General features: G+C 42.6%; 1 protein-coding gene across 3 annotated transcripts; it reads right to left on the bottom strand.

Annotated features, from left to right (window-relative positions):
- Positions 1-660: 660 nt before the first annotated feature.
- On the bottom strand, positions 661-27074 carry EMC3 (ER membrane protein complex subunit 3). Of its 3 annotated transcripts, none has more exons than XM_066245955.1 (8): positions 26720-27074; positions 16574-16631; positions 16146-16239; positions 13615-13719; positions 12887-12968; positions 9105-9184; positions 7872-7972; positions 661-1835 (listed from the first exon to the last, which is right to left on the bottom strand). In XM_066245955.1, exons 1-8 carry the CDS (start codon positions 26872-26874, stop codon positions 1707-1709), a joined length of 804 nt encoding a protein of 267 aa, XP_066102052.1. In that variant the 5' UTR covers positions 26875-27074; the 3' UTR covers positions 661-1706. The 3 variants fall into 3 exon arrangements, with proteins under 3 accessions (XP_066102052.1, XP_066102054.1, XP_066102053.1); XM_066245957.1 differs by having other exon boundaries at positions 661-1831; XM_066245956.1 differs by having other exon boundaries at positions 7872-7954.
- Positions 27075-27088: the final 14 nt, after the last annotated feature.

Below are 27088 nucleotides of genomic sequence, written 5' to 3'. Positions count from 1 at the left end.
ACCAGAGCCACTCTAGCGCCTGAGGCAGAGGCCACAGAGCCATCCCCAGCACCCGGGCCATCTTTGCTCCAATGGAGCCTTGGCTGCGGGAGGGGAAGAGAGAGACAGAGAGGAAAGCGCGGCGGAGGGGTGGAGAAGCAAATGGGCGCTTCTCCTGTGTGCCCTGGCTGGGAATCGAACCCGGGTCCTCCGCACGCTAGGCTGACGCTCTACCGCTGAGCCAACCGGCCAGGGCTGGAATGCTTTTCTGCTCTGAACTCTTTCAAGGGTTAGATCAAAGGTTAGCTCTCCTGTGAACCCTTGGTCTCTTAATATTTTAAGCAGCTATTTTAAATATCTGCATTTCTTATCAAAAGTTCCATGGGTCACTATGAATAGGCTTTGGAGAGTCTTTCAATACCCCTGGGATTATCTGAGAAATCTGTGTCTGTGCCCCTGTTTATTGCTCTGGAGGAGAGGGTCAGAGCTTCCATCAGATTCTCAAAGAGTTTCTGTGACCCAAAGATTAAGAATCACCAATTCTTATGTGTATCTCTTATGAGTTCAGTGAGGGCAAGGATCACATATTTTCATCTTTCTCCATCACTGTTCCACAATAGACATGCCAACTATTGTCAAGGGCTGACAATGACCCACAGAGGCAAAATTTTTCCAGGCAAAGAAGAGAAAACAGGACGGTTTAATTTGTAGAGGCAAGAGTTGTTTGTTCTTGATTACAGTGCTCAACATGCAAATTACATTCACCTCTAGGTACAGAAATGGCACCCTGCCACTTCCTTGGGAGTTAATACAGACAGAATTATTCCTGGGTAACCTTTGACTATGTGTCCGCCAGCAACTGCCCTCTCTCCCTTCTTAGTGATACGCAAACTCTCTCTTATGCAGAATAACTGGGAAATGCGGTCTTTCATTCAACTGAGAAGCCATATACAGTATAGCACCATTGATTTGTCAATGGATTTCATATATTCTGAACTCCAGAGTAAGACCTCACATTATTTAACCTGTCTTTAATGATACCAAAGGCACTTGAGAATCGAGCAGTGTCTCATGGTCACTGATTTTCACTGGACAATATTAGGAGACAGTGAAGGTTTGCTAAGTCTGTCCTGGCCCTGGGTATTGGTTTTGACATATTTGCTCTTTATGTCGTTCTGTAGGCTCAAAATGAACAACACAAGGAGCTTCACTTTTTGCTCATCGATAAATTGCAAAGTTCTTAAATTTTCCATAATGAAAAGGTATTATTTGTGTAAAGAAAGTTATACAAATATTAACAAAAAAATAAAGGTAAAATGCAGGGTATTCTGATACCAAGAAAACAGGAGTCTACTGTGGTTAGAAGTCAGGCTGACTACACATAATAATTAGGTATAACTGACAACGCCTTTTCCAAAGACTGTATTTTTGCTAAGTTTTATATATTATCACTAGTTTGCGTTTCCCCTCTTTCTCTTTCATTACTCTAGTCACCAGATGGAAAATTTAAAACATTTTTAAAATAGCTGTTTCTGGGTAAGTCACCCAGCACACTCCTTGTATTTCCTCTAGTTGCAAACATAAAGGGCTCAGACAAGAATGATCCCTGCTGCATATCCGCCAGCTCACGCATCCTCCTTTTTATTCCGAGAGGCTCCTGCTCAAACTTAAGTTACAAGGTTAAGTGCTATTCCGAGTTCCTGACATAGCTAATTCCTGCTTGGTCTTCAAAAAATAGAGGTCTGTAATTCCTTTTTGAACATGCCTTCAAAGTGGAGGTCTTTGGCCATGAGTTCCTCTTCGACATCATCTAGGGCCCACTGGTGATCTGTCAGCTCCAAGGCTTCCCACTCTGTCTGCAAAGGAAGAGAATGCCAGGAGAGGGAGAGAGGGGCAGAAGGGTGTTACTAAAAGCTGTGCTGACCTTTCCTAAATGCATACTCTGGGCAAGGAGCTGAGTTAGGTTATTTACATGACTAAGTTCATTTAATCCTATGAGGTAGGTGCTGCCACCCACCCCATCCATGCCCATCACCAATTTATAGACAAGGAGACTAAAGCTAAGAAAGTTAAATATCTGTTCAAAGTCACCAGAGTAGTAACTAATTACATTTCTCAAATAGTCTATTAATGCTGAATATTTTGCATTTAATTAGTGGCCTTTAAAAATATGCCTATGAAAGTTAACATGCAATACAAATATTAGCTCATGGGTATACTCTTAAAAAAGCTGTAATTCACCTGGCATAAAATTCACTGCTTTAATATCTGCAATTTAGTGGTTTTAGTATATTCACAAAGATGTGCAACAATTACCACTACCTAATTCCAGAATACTTTCATCACCAAAACAAGAAACTCCATATCAAATAACAGACACTCCTCTTTATCTCTCCCCCAATCCCTGTAACTACTTTACTTTCTGTATCTTTGGATTCATCGATTCTGGACATAATATGTGGCTTCTTGTTACAGGTTTCTTCAATTAGCATGTTTTCAAGGTTCCTCCCTGTTGTAGCCTGATTCAGTACTCATCCCTTTTTATGGCTAAATATTCCATTTTATACTTTTGTCTAGACATTGTACACATATACCAAAATGCTCCATCTTGTTTTTTTGATCATCATATGATGAATATTTGGATTGCTTATACTTTTTGACTATTATGACTAGTACTCTGAACATTCTTGTATGAGGTTTTGTGTAGATATATGTTTTTAATTTACTTGGGTATTTACCTAAGCATGGAATTGCTAGGCCACATGGTAACTATTTTTAACTTTTGGAAGAAAGGCTAAAAATGCTTTCCAAAGTGGCTTCACCATTACCACCATACATCAGGGTTCCAATTTCTCCAAATTCTTGTCAACACTTGTTATTCTCCATCTTTTTCTTTTCTTTTTTTAAACAGAGAGAAATGTTCAGAGAGGAACAGAAAGGGACAGACAGGCAGGAAGGGAGAGAGATGAGAACCATCAATTCTTCTTTGCGGCTCCTTAGTTGTTCATTGACTGCTTTATCATAAGTGCCATGGCTGGGGGGCTGCAGCCAAGCCAGTGATGTCTTGTTCAAGCCAGCGATCTTGGGGTCATGTCTATGATCACATGCTCAAGCCAGCGACCCGCGCTCAAGCTGGTAAGCCTGCATTCAAGCTGGCAACCTCAGGGTTTCAAACCTGGGTCCTCTGCATTCCAATCCAACACTCTATCCACTGCACCATGGCCTGGTCAGGCTATTTCTAAAATTTTTAATCCCCAAAAATCAAAACTCTGTACCCAGTAAGTGGTAAGACTATTCCTTTTCCCACTGCACTGTCTTGGTACCTTTGTCAAAAGTCAATTGAGCCTGACCAGGCGGTGGCGCAATGGATAGAGCGTCAGACTGGGATGCCGAAGACCCAGGTTTGAGACCTCGAAAACCTCAGCTTGAGCGCAGGCTCATCTGGTTTGAGCAAAAAGCTCACCAGCTTGGACCCAAGGTCACTGGCTCCAGCAAGGGGTTACTCGGTCTGCTGAAGGCCTGCGGTCAAGGCACATATGAGAAAGCAATCAATGAACAACTAAGGTATTGCAATGCACAATGAGAAACTGATGATTGACTGCTTCTCATCTCTCCATTCCTTTCTGTCCGTCTGTCCCTTTCTCTGTCTCTGTAAAAAAAAAAAAAAAAGTCAATTGATAGGGCTTACTTCTTAACTCTCAATTCTGTTCCATTGGTCCATGTATCCATCCTTATGCTAGTCCCATGTTGTTTTTATTTTATTTTTTTAGTGAGAGACAGACACAGAGACAAAGAGACAGGAAGGGAGAGAGATGAGAAGCATCAATTCTTTGCTGCAGCACTTTAGTTGTTCATTGATTGCTTCTCATATGTGTCTTGACTGGAGGGGGTAGGTGGAGGTGGCTCCAGTTGAGCCAGTGACTCCTTGTTCAAGCCAATGTCCTTGGGCTCAAGTCAGCAACTTTGGGCTTCAAGTCAGAGACTATGGGGTCATGTCTATGATTCCACACTCAACCTGGCGACCTTGGGCTTTCAAACCTGGGTCCTCAGTATCCCTTTGGATGCTGTATCCACTGTGCCACTGCCTGGTCAGGCAGTCCCTTACTGTTTGGATTACTGTAGTTCTGGGCCAGTTGGCTCAGTGGTAGAGTGTCAGCCCAGCATGTGAAAGTCCCAGGTTCAATACCCCGTCAGGGCACACAGGAGAAGCAACCATCTGATTCTCCACCCCTTCCCAACCTGTCTCTCTTTCTTCCCTTCCCACAGCCATGGCTTGAATGATTCAAGGAACTTGGCCCCTGGTGCTGAGGATGACTCCATGGCCTCACCTGAGGTACTGAAATAGCTCCATTTGGAGCAAGCCTCAGATGGGCAGAGGATTGCCCCCTTGTGGGCTTGCTGAGTGGATCCCGGTCCAGGCGCATCCCAGTCCAGGTGCACGTCTGTCTCTCTGCCTCCCCACCTCTCACTTAATTTAAAAAAAAAAAGTTTTAGCCTGACCGGGCGGTGGCGCAGTGGATAGAGCATCAGACTAGGATGCGGAAGACCCAGGTTCGAGACCCCAAGGTCACCAGCTTGAGCGAGGGCTCATCTGGTTTGAGCAAAAAGCTCACCAGCTTGAGCCCAAGGTTGCTGGCTCAAGCAAGGGGTTATTCAGTCTGCTGAGGGCCCGTGGTCAAGGCACGTATGAGAAAACAATCAATGAACAATTAAGGTGTTGCAATGCGCAACGAAAAACTAAAGATTGATGCTTCTCATCTCTCTGTTCCTGTCTGTCTGTCCCGGTCTATCCCTCTCTCTGACTCTCTCTCTGTCTCTGTAAAAAAAAAAAAAAAAAGTTTTAAAACCAAGAAGTCTGCCTGACTGGTGGTGGAATAGTGGATAGTGTGTCAACCTGGGATGCTGGGCTCCCAGGTTCAAAACCCTGAGGTTACCAGCTTGAGTGCAGGCTCATTTGGCTTGAGCACAGGCGTCACTATTCAGGGCACATGTGAGAAGCAATCGGTGAACAACTAACATGCCACAAGTACGAGTTGATGTTTCTCATCTCTTTCCCTCTCTCTCTATTCCTGTCTTTCTTTCTCATACATACACACACACACAGAAAAAAACCCTAAGAAGCCTGACTCTTCCAACTTTGTTCTTATTCAATATTGTTGGGCTATTTTAGGTCCCTTGCATTTCCATATGAACTTCAGAATCAGCTTATCAATTTTTGTAAAAAAGGTAGGTGGGATTCTGGTAGGGATTATACTGAATCTGTGGATCAATTTTGGGAGTATTGCCATCTTGACAATATAAAGTCTTCTAATCCAGGAACATGGATGTCTTTCCATTTATTCAGGTATTCTTTAATTTCTTCAGTAATGTTTTATAATTTTCAGTGTATAAGTTTTTACTTGATTTGTTAAATTTATTCCATAGGGTTTTATTCTTTAAAAAAAATTTTTTTTAAAAATTTTATTCATTTTAGAGAGGAGAAAGGGAGAGAGGCAGAGAGACAGAGAGAGAGGAGAGACAGAGAGAGAAGGTGGAGAAGAGCTGGAAGCACCAACCCCCACATGTGCCCTGACCAGGCAAGCCCAGGGCCTCGAACTGGCGACCTCAGCATTTCCAGGTCGACGCCCCATCCACTGCGCCACCACAGGTCAGGCATGTTTTATTCTTTTTGATATTATGATAAATGGAACTATTTTCTTAATTTCAGTGTCAGATTCTTTATTGTGTGTGTAGAAATACAATTGATTTTTTTTGTTTGTTTGTTTTTTTAGGGACAGAGAGAAAGTCAGAGAGAGGGATAGATAGGGACAGATAGACAGGAACGGAGAGAGATGAGAAGCATCAATCATCAGTTTTTCGTTGGGACTCCTTAGTTGTTCATTGATTGCCTTCTCATATGTGCCTTGACCACGGGTCTTCGGCAGACTGAGTGACCCCTTGCTCGAGCCAGTGACATTGGGTCCAAGCTGGTGAGCTTTTTTTTTTTTTGCTCAAGCCAGATGAACCTGCGCTCAAGCTGGCAACCTTGGGGTCTCGAACCTGGGTCCTTCCGCATCCCAGTCCGACGCTCTATCCACTGTGCCACCGCCTAGTCAGGCACAATTGATTTTTACATATTTGCCTTGTATCTTAAAACCATGCTGACTTGTTTTTTAGCTCTTATAGTTGTTTTGGGGGGCAGAGGGATTCCTTAGAATATTCTCTATATCAGACCATTTCCTCTACAAACAAAGACAGCTTTATTTCTTCCTTTCTAATCTGAATGCCTTTTATTTCTTTTGCTTGACTAACTTTCCTAGAAGTTAGAACCTCCAGTACAATGTTGAGTAGCAGTGAGAGTGGACATCCTTATCTTGCTCCTGATCTCAAAGGAAAAGCTTTCCGTATGAGTATGATGTTAGTTGTGGATTTCTCATAAATGCTCTTCAGCAAGATTAACCAGTTCCCTTCTATTCCTAGTTCTTATGATGAAAAATTATAAGATTTTTAAAAATTATAAGTGAGATTTTTCTGTACAAAAAATATACTGGATTTTATAAATTACAAAATCATTTCAAGAAAACTGAAATGATTCCAATGTACTGAATATTGAAAATGTATTGAAATATTCCAAGTGTTTACCTGGTACCTCTGATTGGACTGTTTTTACAGCTTCATTTACAGGGAAGATTAAATTTGGTGAGCATTAAAAAACCAGTAAAAGTATCAAGAATTTCCAATTGACTTAACAGATAATTCCCTCAGGAAAAAGAGACATATAAACTAAAATACATTTTTGCTGAATTTAAATTTAATTTTTTTTTCTTTTTTCTTTTTTTTTTTTTTTTTTTGTATTTTTCTGAAGCTGGAAACAGGGAGAGACAGTCAGACAGACTCCCGCATGTGCCGGACCGGGATCCACCCGGCACACCCACCAGGGGCGATGCTCTGCTGCAACCAGAGCCACTCTAGCGCTTGGGGCAGGGGCCAAGGAGCCATCCCCAGCGCTCGGGCCATCTTTGCTCCAATGGAGCCTTGGCTGCGGGAGGGGAAGAGAGAGACAGAGAGGAAGGAGGGGGTGGGGGTGGAGAAGCAAATAGGCGCTTCTCCTATGTGTCCTGGCCGGGAATCAAACCCGGGTCCCCCGCATGCCAGGCCGACGCTCTACCGCTGAGCCAACCGGCCAGGGCTAAATTTAATTTTATTTAAAGACTTTATTTATTCATTTTAGAAAGAGGAAGAGAGAGAAGGGGGAGGAGCAGGAAGCATCGACTCCCATATGTGCCTTGACCAGATAAGCCCAGAGTTTTGAACAGGAGACCTGAGCATTCCAGGTTGACACTTTATCCAATGTGCCACTACAGGTCAGGCCTGAATTTAAATTTAAACGATGGAACAATATATGCTACACTCACTTCAGGGAACCCATCTTTAAAATAAGTCTCTAGCCTGACCAGGAGGTGGTGCAGTAGATAAAGCATCGGACTGGGATGCAGAGGACCCAGGTTTGAAGCCCCAAGGTTGCTGGCTTGAGCACGGGCTCATATGGCTTGAGCATGGGCTCATCAGTTTGAGTGTGGGGTCGCTGGCTTGAGCGTGGGATCATGGACGTGACCCCATGGTCTCTGGCTTGAAGCCCAAGGTTGCTGGCTTGAGCAAGGGGTCACTCACTCTGCTGAAGTTCCCTGGTAAAGGCACATATGAAAAAGCAGTCACTGAACAACTAAGTTCCACAAGGAAGAATTGATGCTTCTCGTCTCTCTCCCTTCCTGTCTGTCTGTCCCTCTTTCTGACTCTGTCTCTGTCAAAGAAAGAAAGAAACAAACAAACAAAAAAAACAAAACAGAAAAGAAAAGATAACTCTCTAGTAATGCTTTCTGGAGCTTCAGTGAAGCTGGAAGAGGCGAGTGTACCTTGAAAGCTTTGTTGGTGTCCGCAGGCATGGCCATGGCTGCTCCAGTCATCTGCTCCTGCATCATCCGTGACTGGTCAGCGGCTGCAGAGACAGACGCACCTGCATGAGTGTCAGGCTCAACATGCCCCTCCGTATGCTTGGGGTAGATGGTCCTTACACAGAACTTTCAGATTCTTGGTAGTGAGTTAAAGAACCATATGATAGAGTCAGTGCCTGGCTGTACCTCGCACTGGCTATATGACCATGGAAAAGTCATTTTATCTCTCCTGAAAATGGGGATAATAACAGCAGCAGAAGATAACTAAAGAAAATGCTAAATTTTATTTCAAATTTAAACAGCAGCTCTCAGTTGAACTACTACTGTATGGCAAGTATGTCATTAAGTGCTTTACAGATCTAACAATAAACCCTGAAGTGAATTATTCAGGTTCCCATTTTTTTTTTTTTTTTTTTTTAAAGCTGGAAACGGGGAAAGACAGTCAGACAGACTCCCGCATGCGCCCGACCGGGATCCACCTGGCACGCCCACCAGGGGCGACGCTCTGCCCACCAGGGGGCGATGCTCTGCCCCTCTGGGGCATCGCTCTGCCGCGACCAGAGCCACTCTAGCGCCTGGGGCAGAGGCCAAGGAGCCATCCCCAGCGCCCGGGCCATCCTTGCTCCAATGGAGCTTTGACTGTGGGAGGGGAAGAGAGAGACAGAGAGGAAGGAGAGGGGGTTGGAGAAGCAAATGGGCACTCCTCCCATGTGCCCTGGCCGGGAATCGAACCCGGGTCCCCCGCATGCCAGGCCGACACTCTACCGCTGAGCCAACCGGCCAGGGCCTCAGGTTCCCATTTTACAACAGAGAACTAGAGTAAGTAACTTGCCTGAAATCCTAGCCATTAAGTAAGACAGCCAGGACAGGCACTGGTAGCAACTCTAGTCAATGAACTGATCAAACCAGGCCTTTCAGCTTCAGGTTTATAGGCTTACACTGCTGATGCTGGATCCCTCACCTGAGGGTACCAGACTTTGGGGGGCTACATATTATCTCCTATTACCAGGGAAAATGCAGATCTTCCACTTGACTCTGGAATTTTTATGACTTTCAGAATACGTCAGAAACTTAGTAAGTTTAAAGAATGAAGCATTGTACTTGACTATGCTAACAAATAGCATAGGCTACATGATTTTTCTGGATGGTTCATCTATCAGAGTATTTGCTTATTAAACCTGACATGCTCCTTACCATTATCTTGGCCCAAAATCAGAGAGTAAATGCTCCGAAGCCCAAAGACATTGAGGAAGTACCAGGATGCAGAACTTACCCTAAAGAAAAACGTGAAACAATGTAAATAGTTATGTCAGAATTTACATAGTTCACACTTTTCTAACACACAAAGTTGTCCAGAGTATGTAAAGAAATCCCATGGGATAAGCTATATTCATTCAAAGCACAACCAATGAAGAAATACAATTTGTTAGGACAGTCTTACAAATAGTTATAGCTTACTGCAGGAAAACTGCTACTTAAGACTATATAATAAATTCTCCTTCATTAGCAGGAAATGAACTCACAACTGGTATGCTTCCATTTAACCGGGAAATGTAAGCTTTGCTAAATTTTCCTTTCTATATAATGGGTTTTTATTTTAATTTTATTTTTGTTGCAGAGACAGAGAGAGTCAGAGAGATGGACAGATAGAAACAGAAAGGGAGAGAGATGAGAAACATCAATTCTTCGTTGTGGCTCCTTAGTTGTTCAGTGACTGATTTATCATATGTGCCTTGACCGGGAGGCGGGGGGGGGGGGGCTACAGCAGACCAGTAACCCCTTGCCCAAGCCAGTGACCCTGGGTCCAAACTGGTGAGCTTTGCTCAAACCAGATGAGCCCGCGCTCAAGCTGGTAACCTCGGGGTCTTGAACCTGGGTCCTCCGCATTCCAGTCTGACGTTCTATCCACTGCATCACATTATAGCCTGGTCAGGCTATAATGGGTTTTTAAACCCTTTGTTATTTTTAATTATAAAACCAACATACACTCGCTATAAATAATGAAAAAAAAATACAGAATTATATTGCAAAAAATACAGAATTATATAAAATAAAAAGTCCTGAATCCCATTCTCTGGAGGAAATTATAAGTGTTGGTGTGTTTCATATTTACAGGAAAGAATTAGAGTTGGTTTTCAGGAAATACTAGTAATAGTGAAGACTAGTTACTTGGAAAGCCAAAGTTTTTTTTTGTTTTAAATGTAGTTTTCATATTTTAAAAAGATTTTTTTCATTTATTATTTTTGGGAGTAGAGAAAAGGCGTGGGGACGGAAACCACCAACTCACAGTAGTTGGTTCTAGTATGTGCCTTGACTGGGCAAGCCCAGGGTTTCAAACCAGCATTCCAGGTTGATGTTTTATCCACTGTGCCACCACCAGGCACCATTCTAAGTTTTAAATTTTATCACCAAAGCTTTCCTTACTCTAGATTTCCCACTGTGCCATAAAATAAATATGCTTGGATATAATAAAAACTAAATGGAGTATCAGAAATGATATAGAAATGGCAAGAATCCACACTCTGTTCCAATACTTAGGTTGCACAACAGCAGGGGTCTATCCACCAAGCTGCAGGAAAGTAAACAACCTATCTGTACATAATGTGGTAGGTCTACAGCTAACAGTAAGCTAGTTGTAAACCCACGATCCAGTCTCCTTTGTCTACACAAGCATGCCAGTTACAGATGCTGAGTAAAGATAAAAAAGTTTTTCTCACACATAGTTTTTTGCTTAGTCCAGTGGTTGGCAAACTCATTAGTCAGCAGAGCCAAATATTAACAGTACAACGATTGAAATTTCTTTTGAGAGCCAAGTTTTTAAACTTAAACTATACAGGTAGGTACATTCCTTATCGAGGAGGCACCCACACATGGTATTTTGTGGAAGAGCCACACTCAAGGGGCCAAAAAGCCACATGTGGCTCGCGAGCCGCAGTTTGCCGACCACTGTTCTAGGTATAATAGTTAGTTGAGTTAGTGTATGCTTTTACAATTTTCTAAACCAGAAAAACATTGCCTAGGTATTTCTTATTTATATGCCATATTTTGCTTTAAAAAAGAAGTGGTATGTTTATTTCTTTGTTGACTCTCTAAATATATGGCCCTTGAAAGACCTGTGCCACTCAGATACAAATGTAAAATCAGGAGTATCCTCTCACTTTTCTGGAGGTCACTTGATAACATCACCTGGTGACTCCATGGCCCATTCTTTTCCTCCTCCTCTTGTCTGGCTTCAAATGTCAGTCTCTGGGAAGCCATAGACAAAATACTCTAGAGAGGCAATATGAAGAAGCACTGTTGGGTTCCAGTAGTGTTGTAAGAGCTTTACAGATTTTGGGTACAGAGCGGTAGCCTGACCTGTAGTGGGTGGCACAGTAGGTAGTGTAGACTTGGAATGCTGAGGTCGCTGGATCAAAACCCTGGGCTTGCCTAATTCAAAGTTCCTACAAGAAGAATTAAGAGTTGATACTTCCTGCTCCTACCCTCCCCTCCTTTCTCTCTCTCTCTCTCAAATCAATCAATAAATAAAAAATAGAATATTAAATAAGATATGAGTGCTGAATTTGGATAGGCTTTGTGGTCAAATTTCAATTTCTCCATTTATTTCATAGGGTTGCTATGAGGATAAAAATAATATATGAGCCTGACCAGGCAGTGGTGCAGTGGATAGAGTGTTGAACTGGGATGTGGAGGACCCAGGTTTGAGACCCTGAGGTCACCAGATTTAGTGCGGGCTCATCTGGTTTGAGGAAAAGCTCACCAGCTTGAGCCCAAGGTCACTGGCTCGAGCAAGGGGTTACTTGGTCTGCTGAAGGCCCGCAGTCAAGGTACATATGAGAAAGCAATCAATGAACAACTAAGGTGTTGCAACGCGCAACAAAAAACTAATGATTGATGCTTCTCATCTCTCCGTTCCTGTCTGTCTGTCCCTGTCTATCCCTCTCTCTGACTCTCTCTCTCTCTACAAAAAAAAAAAAAAAAAAAAAAAAAAAAAAAAAATATATATATATATATATATATATATGAGAAACATCTAGTACAGTGACTGGTATCAATGAAAAGGATTAATGTTATTACTAATAAGTAATGTATTTTGGGAAAATAATACAAATATCCACTCCCATAAGCTCCAGGGTATTGCTAAAAGGTTTGCTTAGACAAAGTTTCTGGTTTTATCTTTTAACTTTTTTGGGGCAGATACATCTACCCTTGCACTCCTAAGACCCAAGCATCTAGAGAAAAAAGGCTGACACACTCTCTCCTTTTGAAAGATTCATATAAAAGTTACCATAATCTACCTGTGTCATTTTGAGTAGAGTTTCTTCTTTTTTTAAAAATTTTTTATTGACTTTAGAGAGAAAAGGGAAGAGAGGGAGATGGAGAAAGAGAGAAACTTCAATTTGTTGTACCATTCACTCATATACTCACTAGTTGACTCCTGACCAGGGATCAGACCGGCAACCTTGGTGTCTTGGGACAATGCTCCAACCAACGGAGCTACTGGCCAGGGCTAGAGTGCAGTTTCAATGAGAAAAACTCCAAAACCTATTCTAGTGAAGTATGCAAGTTGCAAATCCTGTTCTTTAAAAGATACCAGCTTTAGCCTGACCAGGTGGTGGCGCAGTAGATAGAGCATCAGACTGGGACGTGGAGGACCCAGGTTCGAAACCCCGAGGTCACCAGCTTGAGTGCGGGCTTATCTGGTTTGAGTAAGGCTCACCAGCTTGAGCCCAAGGTCACTGGCTTGAGCAAGGGGTCACTCAATCTGCTGAAGGCCCGCGGTCAAGGCACATATGAGAAATCAATCAATGAACAACTAAGGAGCCGCAACAAAGAATTGATGTTTCTCATCTCTCTCCCTTCCTGTCTGTCCCTCTCTCTGACTCTGTCTCTGCCACAAAAAATAATAAAATAAAATAAAATAAAATATACCAGCTTTAGATTTTTGGTTGTGCTATTATTAAATCAGTTCTTACCAGGATGCATCTAATGTGAGTAATTCAATTCCTTGCTGTAGCATAGGCTTAAAACGAAGGGTCAGTGGAAATGGAACCTTTGCTGCAAAGAAAGAAAAAGTTCATAATCACTGCTACCTTCTTTATTTTTAGAACAGTTTAACTGTGAATGCATATATTCTTTCCCTGGAGAGGTGGGAACTCTGTACCATAGAGAGTTTGGTAAAAGATTTCCACAAGTAAATTTCTGTCACTTTCTGAAGAAATAAGTCAAATGTCATTCCTTGAACATCAGCTTCTCTATTGCTTAAGAAACAGGGACTCAAACTGAACTGTGACCTAAAATCTCAAAGGAAACCTGCACTAATCTGTTAAATCTAAAATGGACTATATATACACAGAGAACTACATTACTAAGAAATCAAATTAATTTAATTCAAATCAACTTATAAACAAATAGACTTCCCTTTATCCTCAACTAGAAAACTAAATTAGTTTCAAATACAAACTAGCAAGCTGCTCATTCCAATTCCTATTAATAGAAAAATGTTAACATTATGAACTTACAATCAGCTTGCACAACGAGCCATAAATTCATAGCAAATTTCTTTTTTTGTTGTTCAAAGGATACTACCAGTTTTCCCTACAGAACATTAACCCATGGTTTTACTACTTTGATTTCTCTGACTAGGGAGAAGGGAAAGGAGAACAGATGAAATAAATCTTGAGTCTTCTTGGTAGCGACTTACTTGTGACAAAGCCTGAAAATGTCATGTTGATCCAACCACCAATAAGAATCATAGGGAGAACATTTGTTACATTGCCTTTCATCATGTCTGTGAGCATAGTGGGATCTAAGACAAAAACACAAGAGACCATTACCTTTTACCACTGTTGGCAAAACTTCCTAATTTTCTGTGAATTTTAAATTTATTTGATAATTAAAGTAATACAAGTTCATGTAAAAAGTTCAAATGACATATAGACAGGAGATAGATGGTTCCTCTGAGCCCACTCTCTTTAACAGTTGTATATCCTTCCATCTTTTTATTTACACATGTACACACACACACACACACAATTGAGGGATACTACGCTAACTATTCTGCTTTCTTTTTTTGTGACAGAGACAGAGAGAGGGACAGATAGACAGACAGACAGACAGGAAGGGAGATGAGAAGCATCAATTCTTCGTTGCAGCACCTTAGGTGCTCATTGATTACTTTCTCATATGGGCCTTGACTGGTGAGGTCAGCAGACCAACTGACCCCTTGCTCAAGCCAGTGACCTTGGGCTCAAGCTGGGGAGCCTTGCTCAAACCAGATGAGCCTGCGCTCAAACCAGCAACTTCAGGGTTTCAAACCTGGGTCCCAGTGTCCCAGTCTGACGCTCTATCCACTGTGCCACTTCCTGGTCAGGCTATTCTGCTTCTTAATTTAAAAAATTTAATACATTGTGAATGCTATTTCTACATTAGCATTTCTAGAATATTTCTCTCTTTTTTTTTTTACAGCAATGGAGAGAGTCAGAGAGAGGGACAGACAGGAAGGGAGAGAGATGATAAGTATCAATTCTTCGTTGCGCCATCTTATTTGTTTGTTGACTGCTTATTCATTGATTGCTTTCTCATATGTGCCTTGACCAGGGGGCTACAGCAGAGCAAGTGACCCCTTGCTCAAGCCAGTGACCTTGGGCTTCAAGCCAGCGACCTCTGGGCTTAAGCCAGTGACCATGGGTCATGTCTATGATCCTACGCTCAACCCAGCAACCCCACACACAAGCTGGTGAGCCTGTGCTCAAGCCAGTGACCCCAGGGTTTTGAACCTGGTCCTCCATATCCCAGTCTGATGTTTTGTTTACTGCGCCACCGCCAGGTCAGGCAATATTTCTCATTATTTTTAATGTCTGCTTAAGAATCCACAATGTGATCACAGTCATCACTATTGAATGGACCTACAGATTATTTCTGATTTTTTTTCTTTTGTCTTTTTCTGAAGTGAGAAGCAGGGAGGCAGAGAGACAGACTCCTGCATGTGCCTGACCAGGATCTACCTGGCATGCCCACCAGGGGGTGATGCTCTGCCCATCTGGGGCATTGCTCCGTTGCAACCAGAGCCATTCTAGCACCTGAGTCAGAGGCCACAGAGCCATGCTCAGCAGGAAGGGAAGAGAGAGATAGAGAGAAAGGAGAGGGCAAAGGGTGGAGAAGCAGATGGGCGCTTCTCCTGTGTGCTCTGGCTAGGAATCAAACCCAGGACTTCTACACACTGGGCTGACACTCTACCACTGAACCAGCCAACCAGGGTGCAATTTTTTTTATTTTTGCCAATAAACAATGCTACCAACAACTACCTTGTACACAAGTCTGCATGTTTTGTGTTTCTGTAAGAGGAACTCATAGACTTTCTAGGTCAAGGAGTTAGAACATTGAAAATTGGACAGATACTGTCAGAGTGTCCTTCAACAACAGTGAGAGGGCCTAACTTCACATGACCTTGACAATAGCAGTTTTGGTCAAGCTTTTCAATCTTTGCCAATTTATGGGCTAAAAAGGACATCTTGTTTTAATTTATATTCCACAGATTTTAGTGAGGTCAAGTATCTTTTCATACACTTATTGGTATTTTGTTTCTTGTAGGTTTACTAAAAGACTTATTAAAATAAATTCTGGTACCTTCTGTATGAGTTTAAAATAGCTGGTTATCTCACCTAAAGAAATAGGTACTGAAATGAGTGAACAGTTGACATGGAATAACTTTTGTTTTACTTTAAAGATGCTGTAGTTTTCACCCAACTGGGAGAAATCTGTTAGAACAAAAATTGTAGAGTGGGCCAAGTAATCATGTCTGACAAAGAAATAGCCGGTCTGGGGAAGGAGAGAGAACTCCTCCTCACTTAAGCAGAAGCTGGGTAGCCATCTGTCAGCAATAGGAGCCAGGCACTGGGTGGGAGCCCCAGCTTTTCCAACTGTGCTCCACAGCGCCCTGGGTCCTGAGGAACAGCAATGGGAGAAACGCGGAGACAATGGCTCTAGCCTCCCAGAACCCCTTAGATGAGAGCTCTTTTAAAATCCAGTTTATATATTAAGGTTCCCAGAAGATCTACATGAAAAAGAGAACTCTACTTCTGTAGATCCCTGTACTTGATGATATCTAAGGTCCCTCAGATAACTATCTTCTATACTTTAACATTTATATCAAATGACATCCTTCCAACCCCCCTTGCTCTCCCACTCATGTTAAACATCTTCCTTAAAGATGAGAGAAGGGAATAAACATACCAGTCATAGGAGAAGGAGGCACTACCTTCCTTTTAGTTTTTTTGAAAAATCCATCCTCTGGGTTGTTGAAGTAATATTTTCGTGTCAGGAAAGACTAGTAGAAAAAAAGAACTTTTTAAATCTTAAAACTGTGACATAGCAAATTGTCAAATTATTCCCCAGAGGTTTAGTTAGAAGACCTTACAATATGCTGTTACACTAAGAGATGGCAGCCTATTTGGCAGCTGAGCTGACACTTTAGCTGAGTCACATTTAAAAACAATTTCCTAAGAAGGGCAAGGTCACAATGACAGCAAACACCACAGGCCACAGCTTAATTCCTGACTTGCCAGCCTTCAGTTTTCCCCAGAGTCCCCTTATAAAACATTGAGATATCTACTGCCCTCAACAGTGAATCATGGGGCTTTTCATAAAAGATAAGTGAGTACCTGTTTGGGAATGTATTTTCCATTTTCCCTGAGGACTCTGCTTCGAATTAGGACTTGACTGAAAAATACAACCAAGACAATGAGATTTTTAAAAGTGAAATACTAGAAGAAAATGAGAGAATAAAGTAGAAGACCTATTTAAACACAAGAGAAGGCCTATTTGGCAACAGTCCTGTGAGGAAACTTTTCAAACCACAAGTATCCTTAAAACCAATCTAACATATTTAACCCCAAATCAGGTTTTCAGAAGAGCATTTTTCCAGAAGTGACTGTGTTTCTGAACAAAGATTCTGAAAAAGGCACATTTGGAACACTCTGCTTTCTCTTGCTTTATGAGCTAAGGAACTTTTTCTGAGTGAAAAGAGTAGCAGTCGGATGTTACTCAGATGATTTGGGGGCAGGAAGAGGGTGGAAGGGTGAAAATTGAGAAAGAAACTTTTTTTTAAAAAAGATTTTATTTATTGATTTTAGAGAGAGGAGAGAAAGGGTGAGTAGAAGCTGGAAGCATCAACTCCTAGTAGCTGCTTCTCGTATGTGCCTTGACCAGGTAAGCCTGGGGTTTCAAACTGGTGACCTCAGTAGTGTTCCAGGTCAACACTCCCTTCACTGCACCACCACAGGTCAGGCTTTCCTTCCTTTTAATTTTATTTATTTATTTTTACAGAGACAGATAGTGAGTCAGAGAGAGGGACAGAGAGGGACAGAGAGGAATGGAGAGAGATGAGAAGCATCAATCATTAGTTTTTCATTGCGCGTTGCAACACCTTAGTTGTTCATTGATTGCTTTCTCATACGTGCCTTGACCGCGGGCCTTCAGCAGACTGAGTAACCCCTTGCTGGAGCCAGCGACCTTGGGTTCAAGCTGGTGGGCTTTTGCTCAAACCAGATGAGCCCGCACTCAAGCTGGCGACCTCGGGGTCTCGAACCTGGGTCTTCTGCATCCCAGTCTGACGCTCTATTCACTGCACCACCGCCTGGTCAGGCCTTTCCTTCCTTTTATAAATTGATTTGAGAGAGAGAGAGAGACACACACACACACACACACAAAGACACAGAGAGAGAGAGAAACATCGACTTGTTGTTCCACTTATTCATACCATCACTGGTTGTTTCTTATATGTGCACTGAGCAGGGATCGAACCTGCAACCTCAGCATGTTGGGACAATGCTTTAACCAACTGAGCTACCTAGCCAAGGCCGAAGAAGCAACTTTTAAGCCCACAGAGAAATGAGCACAGGGCTTGACAGGGCTGTTATCTGACAGACAAGAAATAGAAATCTCACTCAGTATTTAAACTGTAAGCTCTCAATAAATATTTATTAAATTAATAAATGAAATTATTTGTTGATATTTGAACATAATTGATCACTGAAGATAATAGAGTGCAATATGACAAGCAGGGGGCGCTTAGTTTCCTTAGCTTAAAGCCCCCTTAGGTTAATGGAAATCCTTCTTGAAGAGTGGGAAAAAAGATCATAGACAAATAAAAGTAGAAAACTTCGCTTGGCTTTCTCTCTACCTTCAGTATAAACCACCTGCTCTAAGCAGTTGGTGAGTACCCGTAGGGTCCCCTTGCCACTTTCTGAGTATTCTAGCTTTTTTCACATGCTGGGAATTCTCTAGTGTCCCTGTCCTTCACCAATTATATCCCATCAGGACTAACACCTTCTTCAAGCTCCGCCTTTGCCATGAGACTCTTCCTGATGCCTGGCACCATCAAGGAATTCTCTCTGGTTTTCCTCCTCCTGACCTTGTTGTACTGTTACTGTTACTGTACAGTTGACTGCTCCATACACAGACTTATAAAGGTGACACGTATTATATTCTGTTCCTTGGGAGCTGGTTTAAAACTACTCACAGTGTGGCCCATGTACCAACACTGGTCTGTGATAAGTACAGACACTGAGCTTATGGGTTTAGAAACGTTTATAATCATTTGACATTGTCACAACATTCAAATATGTGAATAAATATTTTATAAAAGCATCAGTCTGTGATAGATTGGAAATGAAAAAACTAAATACTGTCTGACCAGGCAGTGGTGCAGTGGATAGAGCATTGGACTGGGATGTGGAGGACCCAGGTTCGAGACCCCGAGGTCGCCAGCTTGAGCACGGGCTCATCTGGTTTGAGCAAAGCTCACTAGCTTGGACCCAAGGTCGCAGGCTCAAGCAATTGATTACTCGGTCTGCTGAAGGCCCATGGTCAAGGCATATATGAGAAAGCAATCAATGAACAACTAAGGTGTCGCAACACGCAATGAAAAACTAATGATTGATGTTTCTCATCTCTCCGTTCCTGTCTGTCTATCCCTGTCTATCCCTGTCTATCCCTCTCTCTGTCTCTGTAAAAAAAAAAAACCCACAAGAAACCAAAAAAACTAAATACTGGTCCTTCACCATGGATAGTTTAAACAGCATTGGGTCAAGAATGGGTAAAAATTTAAGCTCTGGATTTGATACACACACACACACACACACACACCCATGAGAAAGAAGGAAATCCTGCCTTTTACAATAACATGGTGAACATGCAAGACATTATGCTAAATGAAATTAGCCAAAGACAACAATGTATGATCTCACTTATATGTAGAATCTTAAAAAAAACAACAATGAAATGCATAGAAACAGAAAGTAGGCCTTGGCTGGTTGGTTCAGTGGTAGAGCACTGGCCTGGCATGTGTATGTCCCAAGTTCAATTCACAGTCAGGGCACACAAGAGAAGTGACCATCTGCTTCTCTCCCCCTCCCCCTCCTTTCTCTCTCTCTCTTTTCTCCTCCCATAGCAATGGTTCAATTGGTTTGAGCACATCAGTCATGGGTGCTTTCTCCTCTACCTCAGGCACTAAAAATAGCTTGGTTATGAGCCTGGCCCCAGATAGGGGTTGGCAGGTGGATCTTGGTGGGGTGCATATGAAAGTCTATTTTTCCTCTTCTCACTTGGAAAAGAAAAAGAAAAAAAATTAAAAGAAACAAAGTAGAATGGTGGTTACTGGGGGAAGGAGATGAAGAGATACTGGTCAAAGAGTTCAAGGCTTTAGTTATAAAATGAATAAGCACTGCAGATTAACATATAGCATGGTGACTATAGTTAATAAAATTGTGGCTTGACCAGGCAGTGGTGCAGTGGATAGAGCATTGGCCTGGAATGCTGAGGACCCAGATTAGAGACCCCAAGGTTGCCGGCTTGAGCGTGGGCTCATCTGGCTTGCATGTCGGCTCACCAGCTTGAGCGCAGGGTTGCAGGCTTGAATGTGAGATCATAGACATGACCCCATGGTCGCTGGCTTGAGCCCTAAGGTCACTGGCTTGAAGCCCAAAATCACTGGCTTGAGCCAGGGGTTACTGGCTTGGCTTGAGCCCCCTGGTCAAGGCACATGAGAAAGCAATCAATGAACAACTAAGGTGCTGCAACTATGAGTTGATGGTTCTCATCTTTCTCCCTCCCTAAAAACAAAAACTGTGTAGTACCTAGAATTTGCTGAGAGTAGACCATAAGTGTTCTCACAACCAAAAAAAAAAAAGTAACTATGTAAGGTGATGAATGTACAATTACTTGGACTGTGGTAATCACAAAATATATGTATATCACATCATCATGTTATAGACTTCATTTAGCTGTAAAATGGACTGAAATTATGATACATGCTACAAAATGGATAAATCTTGAAAATAAAGTCATCCTTTACCATATCGCGGTTAACTTTTCACGGTCTCACTGTATCGCGTATTTTTAAGTTGTATATATCTATATCTAATTTTGTATTGTGGGTTTTTTGCTATATCGTGGGATTTTGTGGTATATAGGTATTTTAATATATTTATTATTTTAATTATCTTTGTGGTAAAATAAGCATTTTCTAGAGTGTAGAAAGTGTTTAAGCACATAGGAAGTTTTTATAAGTGTGGAAAAGGTTTATGAAAGTGTAGGAAGGGTTTATAAAGCCTTAAAAAATATATAAATAATAAAATAAATATAAGGTAACTATGTCGCAGATTTTTCACCTACCACGGAGGGTTCTGGAACCTAACCACAGCAATAGACGAGGGACCACTGTATTATCTTAAGTGAAACGAACCCAGACACAAAAGAATTGTCTGAATCTACTTATATGACATTCCTTGAAGAGTCAAACCCATAGAAACAGAAAGTAGAACAGTGGTTACCAAGGGAGAAGAGAATGGGGAATTACTATTCAATAGGTTCAGAGTTCCTATTTGAGATGATGAAAATATTGTCGAGTGCACAGTAATGCCATGGAATTTTACATTTAAAATTAGTTAATGATAAATTTTATGTTATGTACAATTTTTTTAAAGGTAAAAAGGAAATACTAAAGGTCTTTCTCTTCTTTTGTATTTTTCTTAAGTTAGAAACTGGGAGGCAGTCAGACAGACTCCCACATGTGCCTGACCGGGATCCACCCAGCATGCCCACCAGGGGGCGATGCTCTGCCCATCTGGGGCATTGATCTGTTGCGGTGGAGCCATTCTAGTGCCTGAGGTGGAGGCCATGGAGCCATCCTTAGCACCCAGGCCAACTTTGCTCCAATGGAGCCTTGGCTGTGGTAGGGGAAGAGAGAAATAGAGGAGAGAGGGAAGGATGGAGAAGCAGATGGGCACTTCTCCTGTGCCCTGGCTAAGAATCAAATCTGGGACATCTACACGCTGGGAGGATGCTCTACCGCTGAGCCAACTGGCCAGGGACAATACTAAAGGACTTTAACCTGAGTTTTTCATATATAATGTCTTTTTTTTTTAAGTGAGAGGAGGGGAGATAGTGAGACAGACTCTCACATGCACTCTGGGATCCATACCGCAACCCCCATCTGGGACTGAAGCTCAAATCAACTGAGCTATCTTCAGCGCCTGAGGCTGACGCTTGGACCAACTGAGTCACTGGCTGTGAGAAGGGAAGAGAGAGAAAAGGGGATAGGGAAAAGTGAGAAAGAAAGGGGAAAGGGAGGGGAAGAGAAGCAGATGGTCAATTCTCATTTGTGCCCTGACCGGGAATCAAACCTGGGATGGCCATATGCCTGGACGATGCTCTACCCACTGAGCCAACCAACCGGCCAGGGCCATAATGTCTCATTTAAAGTGATTACCACTGTATTTGGCACATCCTAAGCAGAAAATTAAGTATATTGTTTTCCTTTTGCATGCTTTATCACTTGGATTAAAACTTCTGAAAGTAGGGTCTTGGCTTTGTCTTATTTTTACATCCCTGCCCATAGAATATAAGCACAGTGCAAGGCACATGGTAGGTTATCAGTACAGATTTGTTCACTGCAGACAACTCAGGACCACTACAGGCACTGGGATCAATGGAAATTCAGCTAAATCTCCTATATGCTGCTGAGCAATTCTGTAGAATTAGGGTTGAGAATCATAACCTTATGGCATTTCAACCCTGAATTAAGCAAGCTTAAATTATCCTGTATAGTCTAAACACTCAGTTTATTTTTTTCATTTATTTATTCATTTGAGAGAGAGGAGAGAGAGGAGAGAGAGGAGAGAGAGAGAGAGAGAGAGAGAAATGGGAGTATCAACTCCCACGTGTCTTGACCAGGCAAGGGCAGGGTTTCGAACTGGTGACCTCAGCACTCCAGCTTGATGCTCCATCCACTGCGCCACCACAGGTCAGGCTACACACTCAGTTTATTAAACTGAAATCTACAGGTGTATTCTCTGAGATCTGCAAATTCTACAAGAAATGTTTAATTCTGCATTTTCATTTCCATTAATATCTAAAAATAAGTCTTTGTACTGGTTATGAGGATAAAGCTTCTCTTTATGGTGGTAATTTGAAACTGAAAGGTATTTTCTTTTCTTTTTGTTTTTTGTTTTTTACAGAGACAGAGTCAGAGAGAGGGATAGATAGGAACAGACAGACAGGAACAGAGAGAGATGAGAAGCATCAATCATCAGTTTTTCAGCCCTGGCCGGTTGGCTCAGCGGTAGAGCGTCGGCCTAGCGTGCGGAGGATCCGGGTTCGATTCCGGCCAGGGCACACAGGAGAAGCGCCCATTTGCTTCTCCACCCCTCCGCCGCGCTTTCCTCTCTGTCTCTCTCGTCCCCTCCCGGAGCCAAGGCTCCATTGGAGCAAAGACGGCCCGGGCGCTGGGGATGGCTCTGTGGCCTCTGCCCCAGGCGCTAGAGTGGCTCTGGTCGCAACATGGCGATGCCCAGGATGGGCAGAGCATCGCCCCCTGGTGGGCAGAGCTTCGCCCCTGGTGGGCGTGCCGGGTGGATCCCGGTCGGGCGCATGCGGGAGTCTGTTTGACTGTCTCTCCCTGTTTCCAGCTTCAGAAAAATGAAAAGAAAAAAAAAAAAAATCATCAGTTTTTCCTTGCGACACCTTAGTTGTTCACTGATTGCTTTCTCATATGTGCCTTGACCGTGGGCCTTCTGCAGCCCGAGTAACCCCTTGCTCAAGCCAGCGACCTTGGGTCCAAGCTGGTGAGCTTTGCTCAAACTAGATGAGCCTGCGGTCAAGCTGGTGACCTCGGGGTCTTGAACCTGGGTCCTCCGCATCCCAGTCCAATGCTCTATTTACTGTGCCACCACCTGGTCAGGCTGAAAGGCATTTTCTTAAAATAAAACTTTAGATTTTAAAGTTAGTATTTCTCAAACTGGAGTTTCATATTCTTAAAGATCTTGTTAGGTATTTTGTTTTCCTTTCCAAAGAGTCAGTATATTCTTTAAGCTTGAGAACTACTATTTACATAGTCTATCCAGCCACCTCTGTGCTTTGGGATGATGCCAATAGAGCAGGGGTAGTCAACCTTTTTATACCTACTGCTCACTTTTGTATCTGTTAGTAGTAAAATTTTCTAACCATCCACCAGTTCCACAGTAATGGTGATTTATAAAGTAAAGTTACAGCAAGTTAAATTATAATAATAATTACTTACCAAGTACTTTATGTTGGATTTTCGCTGTTTGGCAGAATAAATCTTTATAAAACAACTTACTATAGTTAAATCTATCTTTTTATTTATACTTTGGTTGCTCTGCTACCGCCCACCATGAAAGCTGGAACACCCACTAGTGGGCGGTAGGGACCAGGTTGACTACCACTGCAATAGAGTATCCATTCAGGGCTAAAAACATCTTTTGCCTTGGACTTTGGCCAGTTAATAATCATGTGATCACCCTGGCCGGTTGGCTCAGTAGTAGAGCGTCGGCCTGGCGTGCAGAAGTCCTGGGTTTGATTCCCGGCCAGGGCACACAGGAGAGGTGCCCATCTGCTTCTCCACCCCTCCCCCTCTCCTTCCTCTCTGTCTCTCTCTTCCCCTCCCGCAGCCAAGGCTCCATTGGAGCAAAGATGGCCCGGGCGCTGGGGATGGCTCCTTGGCCTCTGCCCCAGGCGCTAGTGGCTCTGGTCACGACAGAGTGACGCCCCGGAGGGGCAGAGCATCACCCCCTGGTGGGCAGAGCGTCGCCCCCTGGTGGGCGTGCCGGGTGGATCCCGGTCTGGCGCATGTGGGAGTCTGTCTGACTGTCTCTCCTCGTTTCCAGCTTCAGGAAAAAAAAAAAAAATCATAATCATGTGATCTGCATCCTACCCAAACTCAAATGATGAACTGGTGGGGTACAGTCACACTATGTCAGAGCTGGCATGATCCAACCATCTCACTTAAGGGAGATGGAGTAATTATGACCACAAGTGTTGACTTTTCTTTATAGCAGTGGTTTTTAATGTAGGTGGTACTGCCCTCTAGAGGGCTTTAGGGAAATCTGTGGAACTTTTTTAAGTGTCAAAATGATGGGATGGAGAGAAACACAACAACGTATTCCTCAGTGCTGGGGACAGGTGTGCAATATAAAGAACTGTACTATGTCTCACACTGCTTCTAATATCTCACAAAATTGGTTTTCATTATATGAGTCTCAATCCTAATTCAATTTTTTGCAGTGGTTGGGAGGGGTGATTGTTATATATATTGAATTTCCAGATATGTAACCAGCAAGTAAATATAGGGAAAACTGCACTTTGTTTTGCTTAGAACTTTATCAAGAGAAGCTCATCATTTAGGAAAATCGCATCTAAACATTGCCTTCTGTTATATCTAAGTAGCTAACATACTGTATCAGCCTATAGTTGAATCTGTCCAAATATATAGGGATTTTATAGCTAGGTGATTGCACCTGACTTCTTCATTATATTTTCTTGGACCATTGTGCACAAGCACTTATGAAAGAGAAATTGTCTACGGCCATACCACCCTGAACGCGCCTGATCTCGTCTGATCTCGGAAGCTAAGCAGGGTCGGGCCTGGTTAGTACTTGGATGGGAGAAAGAGAAATTAATTTCCTTTTATTTCTCCCGATTGTTACACTAGAACATTATGTTGCCTTTTTTGAGTCTGGTATCATTCTGAACCAGCACTCTGAAATCACACAGTGAACCAGGAACAAAAATTGTGGCAGAGAATCTATGACAGCAGGAATTGTAGTTAAGAAAATTTAACTTGGGAGGGAGACAGATCTGGGTTCAAGTATAGGCACAATATTTTACTAATTTGGGGAAGGCTACTTAACTTTTCCAGGCTCCCTTTTCTTATTTTCCTATTTTTTAAAAAAACACATTTATTTATTGATTTTTAAAGTGAGAGGAAGGAGGAGAGAGAGACAGGAACATCAATCTGTTCCTGTAGATGCCCTAAACAGGGATTGAACCGGCAAACACTGTGCTTCATGATGATGCTCCAACCAACGAAGCTATCCAGCCAGGGCAGTCTCCCTTTTCTTCAAATGTAAAAGTGGGTTCAGGATTAACTATCTCTGTTAATTTGAGGGTAAAGTGAGAACAATTTATTGGCATCAACACGTAAATAAGTGCTTACTGAGCTCTCTCCACTTTACATCTTTCCATAGCCTTCCTTTCTGTGGTGAACTGACTTCTTGAGGTTACCCTGCAGGAGGTTGGTTCCAATCATTTGTGAAACCATTCAGTGGCTTTTGTAGTGTAGTGGAAAGAGCTCCAGACTTGGGAACCAAAACACTTGGTGTTGAATTCTAAATATTACCATGTGTGACCAGGAAATCTCTTAGGCCTTAGTTTCTATAATGGGACAGCATCTACCTAATAGTGTTGCTTTGAATCTTAAATAAGTTAATGAATATAAGTGCTTAGTACAGTGCCTGGAATAGAATAAGTGCTTAATAAATGTTGGTTTGTTATTTTTATTCTTAGCATAATCGGGAAGCACAACTGAAAAGGATAGAGGTCCTTCCCAAACTTCAGTCATTCTCATTCCATGGTTATTATTTTTATCTTATTCACCTAGTACTTTTACTATTAAAATCTTAGTATTTTCTTATATATCAACTTTTCTACTTATATAAATTTTAAAAGAAATCTTTAAATCACCAGCTAATGTAAAAACAAGTATTACTTGCCACAAATAGAAAGTATTAAAATAAATACAGTAAAAACAAAATTATTAAATTTTAGCTAGATATAGTTGCCTGTGGAAAATTCCGAGCCTGAGGCTTGCTCTTTGTTAAAAAAGATTAATAAATGCTATGGAAGTGTTAAAGACATAACAACATTTACCTGAGATAATCTCTGAAAATAATCAGGACTGACTGAAAATGCTTTGTATTTTAATATGGAGGGGCACATAACATGTCTATATACCACCTAAAGTCATCTCGAATTACCTCTCTTCACAGATAAATACTGTAATGCACATGAAGAAGCTGCCTCCACACCAGGAGGGGAAATGATAATTACAACCCCTCATATCTCTAAAGCAGTTTTATGTTTGCCAAGCACCACTGGAGCTTGGAAAAATGAGTATAATCACACCCATTTTATCACTAGTACCTGGATAAAACCACCGAGAGTTGACGACTAGCCTAACAATATTAATAGCAACATTTTTTGAGCACTTAATTTGTCCCAGCTAAAGGCTTTATAGATATCATCTAGAATTTAATCCCCATCCCTGCTCTAAAAGGCATATCTGCTACCCCCATTTAACAGATGACGAAATTGAAACACAGAGGTAACAGCCCAGGTCACTCAGCGAGTGGGGAGCGCGGCACTGAACCACGGTAAACTGACAGAATTCCTGCACTTTCTTGCCCAAGGTCACGGGGGAGTGAGGTCGCCGGATCCCGGAGGGCGCTGACCTGTCGGAGACTTGTTCCTGGGTGAGTTTCTTGTCGCTCTGCAGCAGGATGGACACGTAGTGGCGAATCATGCCCACGAAGAACGTGATGAAAACGATGGGAAGGACCACCCAGAGGCGGATGTTGGAATCGAGCAGCAGCTCCGGCCCCGCCATCTTCACCGAGCGCCGGCTCCGGGCCCGGTGTAGCTGAGTTTTTCTTCCCTCTGGTGCAGGGGCTCTGCCTCAAGTTCGCCTCCGAGCCTTCTCACACCCTCCGCCTGGCTGGCCCGGGACCCTACCGCAGCCGAAGCCCTGGCGCACTGCACTCAGCCAGCCGCCTGGCCGCCCACTTCCGGCGCGGAAGTTTGAAGTCATTGCGCCGCGCGCC

This window comes from Saccopteryx bilineata, chromosome 10 (assembly GCF_036850765.1).
Source record: "Saccopteryx bilineata isolate mSacBil1 chromosome 10, mSacBil1_pri_phased_curated, whole genome shotgun sequence".
NCBI lineage: Eukaryota > Metazoa > Chordata > Mammalia > Chiroptera > Emballonuridae > Saccopteryx > Saccopteryx bilineata.
This window is presented reverse-complemented; position numbering and strand designations above follow the sequence as displayed.

What these genes read in the sequence shown, in the direction of transcription:
- EMC3 (XM_066245955.1), bottom strand. Translation starts at nt 26,874, where the DNA reads ATGGCGGGGCCGGAGCTGCTGCTCGATTCCAACATCCGCCTCTGGGTG. An exon ending in GAAAATACATTCCCAAACAG is followed by an intron (nt 16,240 to 16,573) that starts GTACTCACTTAT and finishes TTTTTCTACTAG; the next exon opens with TCTTTCCTGACACGAAAATA. An exon ending in ACACCAACAAAGCTTTCAAG is followed by an intron (nt 1,836 to 7,871) that starts GTACACTCGCCT and finishes CTTCCTTTGCAG; the next exon opens with ACAGAGTGGGAAGCCTTGGA.